This window comes from Coffea arabica, chromosome 5c (genome assembly GCF_036785885.1).
Source record: "Coffea arabica cultivar ET-39 chromosome 5c, Coffea Arabica ET-39 HiFi, whole genome shotgun sequence".
NCBI classification, from domain to species: domain Eukaryota; kingdom Viridiplantae; phylum Streptophyta; class Magnoliopsida; order Gentianales; family Rubiaceae; genus Coffea; species Coffea arabica.
The window spans coordinates 37,568,756-37,577,705 of NC_092319.1; the positions used below are offsets into that span (position 1 = coordinate 37,568,756).

Below are 8,950 nucleotides of genomic sequence, written 5' to 3' on the forward strand. Positions count from 1 at the left end.
AGTGCTGATTCAGTGAAGTTTCTGGTTGATGCCATGATCTCAATTTCCTCTTACTACTGCTCTAGAATCTTCCCTAAAACTCTGCTCAACTTTAAAAATACCAAAAGACCCACTTCCCCATTGCCCTCCTCATCACTCCTAAAGCAACTACTCTCTCCATCGTCAACTCCTGTTCTTCAGGTTCGAGCAATGGCTGATTCTGCTGCTGTTTCTTCCCCTTTCAAGAAAATCCAAATTCAAAGGGATGACACTGTAAGTTTAATTTCTGATGCATAATTGATTTTAAGGATTTTGATGAAATGCTTGGTGTGCTCTTTGTATATTCCTGTAATTTTTTGTGGGATTTGTGAAAGTGCTGAAAATGTTGATGACCCTGCAAGTTTGAATATTGGTGCAGGATTGATTTTAAGGTTTTGATGAAATTGCTTTATGGGCTTGTACTATAGTCTTGTAATTTTTTTTTGTGGGATTTGAGAAATGTCGATGAAAAGAATCATATGAAGCGTTAAAGCTGAAAAAGATTCTTGCTTTTTGCCTAAGCTAGAAAGATTTTTGATGCTTCTATTGTTGATATTTGATGAATTATTTGATTGTGGCAATTATTAAGATGTTTGAGGACAATATTTTTATCTGTGTCAAAATTAGTTTTTGAAATACCAGCCAACAGATTAAAAGTGAAAAAAAAGGGCCTCCATTTTGTTGTAAGCAATGTTGGAGAAAAGTTCAAATGGTTGTGCATAATCTTTCTTTTTCCAGTCAATTTGCTGGTATAATGGCTTAGGTCTAAATTGATGATATTGAGAAAATGCTTGAAGCTTTTATGAGAACTTTGTACTGAGTTTGTAGATATGATGTGAATGCTGCGGTCTTTTACTTAGCCAATGGCCACAGGCTCTTTCTTGGTCATATACATGGAGAATTTTACTAGTCCTGGCTTTCCTTGCTTTATCTAATCTAATGTCTGAATCCAATAAATGGCGGAAATTATGACCGTGGCCCTCCCAACAGTTGACATGTTTAACTGCAGTTTTAAGCAGTTATTTTTATGGCATGCTAAATGTTCTAGTATATACTTATCATGGTTTGAGTTTGGAGACTGCTTCCTTGTGTAAAGAAGTGGAATAGAGTTCATGGTCATTGAGAGTTTATGTTGGTTTTTGTCTTTTTCATTTTTGTTATTCTTTTGGGTATAAACTGAAGTTCAGTGAGAGTGTTGTGGCTGCTTGGACAGACATTTGATGCTTATGTAGTGGGGAAAGAGGATGCTCCCGGGATTGTAGTTCTTCAAGAGTGGTGGGGAGTGGATTTTGAGATCAAGAACCATGCTCAGAAAATTTCTCAGTTTGATGGTGGCTATAAAGCACTTATACCTGAGTAAGATTCTTGATTAATCACAAGACTATGGCTGCACACGGTTTTGTTGGCTTTAAGAGTCACATATCCTTTTTTAGTTGGTTTACAAGTGTTTAATGACTTTCATTGTTTGATGTAGTTTATATCGCGGGAAGGTTGGTCTTGATGTTGCTGAAGCACAGCATCTGATGACAGGTCTTGACTGGCAAGGAGCTGTCAAGGACATTCAAGCTTCTGTTAACTGGCTCAAAGCAAATGGTTCAAAGAAGGTTTATTTGAACTTCTCTTATAGCTGATTAACCATTTTGCAGTGTCTCAAATGTTTCAATCAGCACATTATTGGAAAATACTACAAGTAAGAAGGGAAAGAAGACAATGTTAAATAAACAAAGAAAGCTTAATCAACCAATTTTTTGTTGTTAACACTGAGTTTTTCTTGCCAAATTTTAACTCATTGCCCTATGGTCAACAGCTAAAGCTCTTCTGCAGTTGTTTTTGGAATCTGATTGCTTTGCTTATCTGATTAGGCCGGTGTAACTGGATTCTGCATGGGTGGTGCCCTTAGCATTGCAAGTTCTGTGTTGGTCCCTGAGGTTGATGCAGTTGTAGCCTTTTATGGAGTTCCTCCACCATCACTTGCAGATCCTGCTCAAGCTAAGGCACCTGTGCAGGCTCATTTCGGTGAGCTTGACAATATGGTTGGGTTCTCAGATGCGAAGGTATTTTAACATTTTTTCTCCTGAAATATAGGTGGATTCTCTGTCTTGATTGAAATTTTTCATGCTGTTCTGTTCTACTGGCCTTGATCACTTAAATGTTTTAACAAAATTTAAGCTCAGCTGTCATCATGTTTTCTCATGCAAAGATCCATTAAATAGTTGGCACGTAAATTCTAATCCCTCAGTGGTGATCTGAAAGACTAAATTTCTTGGAATGTGGATTCAGTGAATTATAAGGATTTTGTCCGGCTCTCTATTAACAATTGGTTTGTCAGTCTGCTGCTAAATTAAAATGGTAACTAACTCCATGTAGCCTGAAAGAGTTTCCAAAAAAGGTGGATATGAAATATGCGCTTTAAAAAAATTCAGTATTTATGTGAACATTGTAATGCTTTGGGTTTTGCAGAGACAGTTATGGTTCTCTGCCCCGGTGTTGTTCTAACAAATATAAGATCACTAATGTCAAAGAAAATCTAACAATTAAACCATTGGCTTTACGAATGACTGCAGAAAAGATGTATGAATCAAAGCAGGAACATTGCCACTTAATTATGTGGAGTGTCTGCAGCTTCTTTGTTGCTGAAAACAACTCATTTCATTTACCTCTAAGGACATCTATATTCCATTCATGATTAACTTCCTGATTTTGTAGTTTTGCTTTCCCCCAACCACTCTGATACCCCTTCCAGTAAGTTGTCCCTTGTAGGCCACTATATTTATTTTTAGTTGTACACAATTGCTGGTTTTCCTCAGTTAGATTTCTAATTCCTTACTGCTAGGGGTACGATTTATAGATTAAACTTTTAGCAAGATTATGTCCTGAATATATGCAGATTTGAGGTTTCTAGTGATTCCTATGACAAAAGATAAGTGAGAAAAGATTTAAGAATCTTATTAGATGGAGCATCACAAGACGAGTGGAGTACAGAAATATGGTTGGGAGGGAAAAGCGAAAGATGTTTTAGGAATTAAATGATGCAAGGGAGAAAAGAAGTATGAATGTTCCCAAATTACTACAAAGAAATCCTCTTTTTCTTTCCCTAAACTAATGTTACAACTTTAGGAATATGTTTGCTGTTCCTGTTGATTTCGACTCTGAGAATTGGTGATGAAGTGAGTCCTGAAATGCTAAGACTCTTTAGTTAAAATCTATAAGTAGTTCTTTAGTATTAGAAACTGTTTTAGGCAAATAACTAGCTTAAGTTGAACAACGCCTAATGTTGTTACTATCATTGTTTTGTTTTACTTGGTGGTGTTTTGTTTGTTGAATACCATTTTTCCTTTTTCTTTTGGGTGGTATTCCAGAATTACTGGATTCATACAGTATAAATTAATGTATGTGTTAGCATGTCTTTCGAAATATGACTCTCTAGTGATCCTATTAGGAAGAGAGTGACACTCAGATGAAACTATAGACAAGATACATGGTGGGGTCTGCTGAATGATCATTTTGTGAAGTTGCAGATTAACATCAGATAGAATATGGACTTCTTAACTTCAGATAAAAGTTGGAAGGTGCTCCTTACTGGTAAAGGCAATCTGGATAAGGTGTTAAGGAGTGAGTCTTACGCTTCTATTGGAAATGATGTATGGAATTGTGTGTTCATTTCTTTCTGTCACGATTACTGGTTTTCTTGTGCATGTGTGTTGTCTTTGCACAAGCTTACTCATTGTCTATATGAAGCTTTCATGGCCCTTCTTGTGAGCTTTCCAGTGTGATCAAATTTTGGAATTGAAATTGGGGAGTAATGTTGATTCGGTGAATGTTTATCTATAGCCATAGTACCCCAGGTTGAGGTGATAACCTTGGTATATAAGAACTTTGGCTTCCGAATGCGCCGAACTGGCAAATAATCAACCTACAAGCAGAAGGAAGATCTTGTTGAGGCTTGTCATCTGTTTCATAGGTGTGAATTTGGATTTGCAACCATTTAAGCCGTTGTACTTTGGTTGGCATCATTCAGGCATTTGTCTGCGATAGCCCTAAAGAACTTCAGGGTATAGCAGGATATAGCTTATTCAAAACTAAGATGGGAAGACATCTAGCATCCTTCATGAGCTGAATGTAGTAATGATCCTAGTTAAAGTTGGTAATATAGGAAACAAAGTTCATCTTCTATTTTGTATCTGCAAAAGTTTAAGTAATGTTGAGCATCTTTCATGAGCTGAATTGAGGGAATGAATTTCATCTTCTAATTTTGTATCTGTGAGATGTAATAGCAGTTTGTTTTGTGAAGAGACTATTATATTACTGAGCACCTTTGGTGTGGAAATCTGATAATTGTTTTTAGAATCTTAATGAAGATTGGAGTAACTTGTAAGTTGGTTGGGATACATGTGGCAAGGTGGACTAGTGCACCATTTTTCCACTAACTTTTTGGGGGGGTGCAGCAATTTGGAAGATAACTTAAAGGATTCTGGATGGTAAATATAAAGGAAAGTGAGTACTAAGATATGTGATGCAGTATTTTTTTCAAGTGTTGTGGTAGATTGAGAGTTGAGAAGCTAATGTTTGTCTTTATTGGGCAGAAAGGTGTGTGGACGCAACTGACTGGGAAGCTTGTGGTGGTGAAGCTGTTACTGATTATTAGTTCAAGTCTAAGATTTGTACTTTGACATATTATTGTGGTTCCTTGTACAAAGAGATTTGCTTTCAAGGACATGACCTCTTTAGCTCTTTTGGAGGAGGTACCTCTAGTGACACAGTTCAAATTTTATTAATACCATCCGATCGGTTAATGGTCGTTGATAAGTCTTGTGAAGTTTTGTAGGACAACACTCCTGGAATTAATAGTGGTGGCTGACTAAATTTGGTGCATTTTTTCACGTTTTAGGCTTCCTGAATCCTTAAGTTGCAATTGCTTTTTCATTAGTTTATAGCTCCAGTTATATTTCATTATCCATATAAGGTTTGTAAATGGCACGGTTGAGGGTCTTCAGGCACTTCTGAGAATTAAATAATGGTGTAGCCTTCAGTATTCTTAGAGCAATATGTAGCCTTGCACCACTTCTAAAATGATATAATAGAAGAAAGTTGCTTAAGTAGTTTGAATTGTAATTCCGTTGTGTATATTGTTGCCATCTGATTTGGAGTGTGTTTCTGTTTCCGTTTCTGCTGGCATCCAGTTCAATCACACATCTTGGGGCTTTGTGTGTTTTAGCATCTTTATCTCTAATAATTAAGCTATCCTATTTGCTCCTTTCAGACTGGGAAAGCATTGGAGGAGAAGCTAAAGGCGGCTGGAGTTCCACATGAGGTTTATATCTATCCTGGTGTTTCACATGCTTTTCTGAACACCTCTCCTGAGGGTGCCCAAAGGAGGAAGAGTATGGGACTGAATGATTCAGATGATGCCGCTGTTGAACTAGCATGGGCACGTTTTCGCCCATGGATGAGCAAATACTTGTCTTCCTAAGCAACTAATTTTCTTTTGTTTGCTGGTCCAGGTAAAACCACAATCTAGTAAATGATGTGATAAAATTGGAAGGCCTGCAGTTTGTCTTCCCCTTAGTAAGTGGTGTGGTAACAATTTAAACTTTGTTTCTTAAATATAGTGCTCTGATGCGATCTTGTATTTTATCCTGCATGGAGAGTAGTAGTATTTCAAAATGATTGATCTATCTATTGCTATCTCTGCTTGAGCATTATAGTTGTTGCTTATGGAAAAATTTTATCACGGTTTGGACCAAAACTTGTTGGTCTTTGACAAATGAGAATGCTCCAAAATAAGATTGTGAAACTCATTAATTTCACATTGCACACAATCCATCCTATATTGCCAGCTATAAGCCTTTGCCAAATGGTTGGTCTATATAATTTCTTTTCGATTATGAACTTGAGATGTTGCCTTGGGTTCTTGGTTACTTTTTTAAAGATTGACTGGAGAGATAGACTAACGTGCGGAGGTGCCTCAATCAACTGCCTTTGGCTGAAACTATCATTCCTTGACAAAGTTTGAAAAATCAATGCGGTCTGAGGTAACAGGTTTTGAATTTCTCTTGTAGTCTGTTTCAAAGTCATTATTAGTCCAATATGTCCTGATTGAAGTCGGCATACGGTGTTCGATGCCTGGCCCTGATGAGGTGGGATTTTGGACCTTTTGGTAAGAAGAAAATTGAATGCACAGCTTGAAGAGACCAAAGGGAAATAGCTATATGGAAAAGAAATATATAGGAATTAGGTGTATTTTGTCTCTTTCTGAAGGTTCATCTATTGCTAGCCATTCCAAAGACTTTTTCTTTTAGTTTTTAGTTGCTCACAAGTGTCCTTGGTAGATAGAACATTTCTTTTGATTTTGAGAAGCATTTATTGGAGATAGAAGATGAAGAGTTCTTTGGTTAATTATCCTAAGGGCATTTTGAATCTCCAGAACTCTTAACGGGTAAAACATCTTCTTTTTTTTTTTTTATTATTATTTGGACTCAATAAGCATAACTTAGGAAGACTAGGGCAAATTTCTGATACATCCGTTTGGATTAGCTATTTTTGGGAGTGTTTTTGAAAAATTTTACTGTAACAGAGTTTTTAGAGGATATTTTGGGATATTTTTAGAAAATATTTTGGAATATTTAAGAGTAGTAGAATTTGTTCACCTGAAAACTGGGATGGATTACAGGTGAAAACCAAGCAAAATTTGTTCACCTGGAAAGGCTGGGATAACTAATTTTGCGGAGTTCCATGGTGGATGGATTGGTTTTACACATAGGGGATCATAGTCCAGTGTGTTTTTTTTTTTTTTTTTTTTTTTTTTTTTTGTTGACACATGGGTGTCTGGGTCAATCCTTACGGGGTCCGACTAATTCCCTGTGGCTCGGGTCCGGCGCCCCAACCCGACCCTAGCACGTTAATTGCGCGGAGGAATCTAGCAGAGCGGAGGCTCGAACTCGGGACTTATCGGTCTCTATGGGAGGTGGCTACCGCTGGACCATTCACGCGGGGGCCTCATAGTCCAGTGTGTTGAAAATCCATATTTTTTACTTTTATTTCCAGTCATAACATGCAAGTAAAAGAAGAGATATATGGTACACTTTTCTGTTTCATTAATTTATTTTTTCTTTTTGGTCAAAGTTGGTTCTTGCTGAAATTTTCTAAAGCACACAGAATGGACTTGACTTGCTTAAATGTGTGCTGGAAAGAATAGAATCTGTTAATTGGTCTTTGACCAAATATTAGCTAAATAGAAAATATTCCACGTACAAAAAGGGTTGGTGGGGGGTCCATTTTTTTGAAAGCTTTGATTGATAGGAAGCTCATTAGCAATCCTCTGGATACGCTAACAATGTCGTCTCAATTTCTTGCTCATCTTCCATTTCCAGAAACTGTCAAAAATTTCTCTCTGCTGTTTTGACATTTTGCAAAACGGTTGCCATGACCGGATGCTTCAGAACTGTATCTTTAGCCTTTGTTTAAGGCAATTTAGATCTCACCCCTTTGTCACGCCTTCTCTTTGTATTTGGCACTCGGTTAGTACATGAAACTCATGATATCTGTTGTTTTTGTCCATCACTTGATTGTTCTTTGAATCCAAAATGCTCTGTTCTTGCTCAAATTTACATGTGAATTCAAAGAACTCACAAACTTTATTTGTTTTGAAAAAAAAAGGGTGGAAAAGAAACTATTTAAATAGGAAGCGCAATTCTTTTGTACTTATATGTCAAGGTTTAGAGCCCTCATCAACTTACTAACTTGGTCGGAACATTAATCACGTAACAATGAGATCTTTAGTTCAACTTTCAAACCTTCTTCTCTGCATTCAAACAAAAAAAAAAAAAAGGTTAAAATTTGAAATTACCGATCTAGATCGAATCACATTAGATGCGATTTAATTTCCGCAGCTCGTTATTCCAACTGTATACAGTCTCGTTCCCTTAAATTTGGGGTACTATCTGTCCAAGTTGGCTACTTTCCAACCAGCTATTACACTTTTCCTTACTTTTGAATCTTTCGTCTCAGCGCTTAGATTGAAACGACTGGGTTTTATTGTCAAAGCTTCTACATGGTCTTGTTTGTGAAGAACAAATTTGGAATTTAATCCTTCTGAATAGACTGAATAAACCAGCATGAACTTTCACATCGTAATATTCCCCGATTAAGATACTCCATAAATTGATAAAACCAGTAAAACAATATGTAACAGTAAATATCTTTAAAAAAAAAAAAAAAAGCCAGTGAATGTGTACTTTTAATCGTAGAAAACAGACGAAGTATTCCATCTTTATGAAAACAAGATGCAAAGACACAGCAGCTGAAAGCCTGAAACCGATCACCTTAATGAATTAGTAAGCGCAAATTGGCAGCTGCATGGTTCCTAGAGACCTAGATGTGTGAAAGCCACCAAACCTAGCGTTTTTCAGGAACTAATATAACTTTTTTTTAGCCCTTTTGATACCTTTTCACCCAAATTGTCAGATGGTCAAGATTCGAATTCTGAATCTGACAATAGAACTAAATATACCTTATTTTTTCGTTTCTTTGATTATATGTTGTAAGTCTAAATGTTGAGACTCCATTTTTAGAAAGAAGAGTAATTGTTGACAAGCAAAATCGTGTTATCACTACTAAGTTAATCGTTCTTCTCAATCATAACTAATTTAGAAATTGACAACCATAATACAGACAAACCTTTCTAGTTTAACCGCTTCTGATTCTCATTTTACCACTGTCCTACTTAATCACACATGTTACACTGTATGAATAACGTTTGATCAAGTAACAGTTGCATCAAAAGAGAACTGGTCTGATACCTTGAATTCTCAATCTAATAATGCCTAGGGGATTCAATCAGATGGAAAAGTATTTATGAATCATATGGTCCAGTTTGATGCCTTTTTGACTCGTTCACTCTAATTTCGAGTATGGTCCAAATTCCCTTTAAAGC

General features: G+C 36.5%; 1 protein-coding gene across 1 annotated transcript; it reads left to right on the forward strand.

Moving 5' to 3' along the window:
- On the forward strand, positions 1 to 5,717 carry LOC113691016 (uncharacterized). Its single transcript, XM_027209182.2, has 5 exons — positions 1 to 252; positions 1,232 to 1,374; positions 1,493 to 1,622; positions 1,881 to 2,072; positions 5,279 to 5,717. Exons 1-5 carry the CDS (start codon positions 34 to 36, stop codon positions 5,486 to 5,488), a joined length of 894 nt encoding a protein of 297 aa, XP_027064983.2. The 5' UTR covers positions 1 to 33; the 3' UTR covers positions 5,489 to 5,717.
- The last annotated feature ends 3,233 nt before the right edge of the window (positions 5,718 to 8,950 follow it).

What these genes read in the sequence shown, in the direction of transcription:
- LOC113691016 (XM_027209182.2), top strand. Translation starts at nt 34, where the DNA reads ATGATCTCAATTTCCTCTTACTACTGCTCTAGAATCTTCCCTAAAACT. An exon ending in AAATTCAAAGGGATGACACT is followed by an intron (nt 253 to 1,231) that starts GTAAGTTTAATT and finishes CTGCTTGGACAG; the next exon opens with ACATTTGATGCTTATGTAGT. An exon ending in TTGGGTTCTCAGATGCGAAG is followed by an intron (nt 2,073 to 5,278) that starts GTATTTTAACAT and finishes TGCTCCTTTCAG; the next exon opens with ACTGGGAAAGCATTGGAGGA.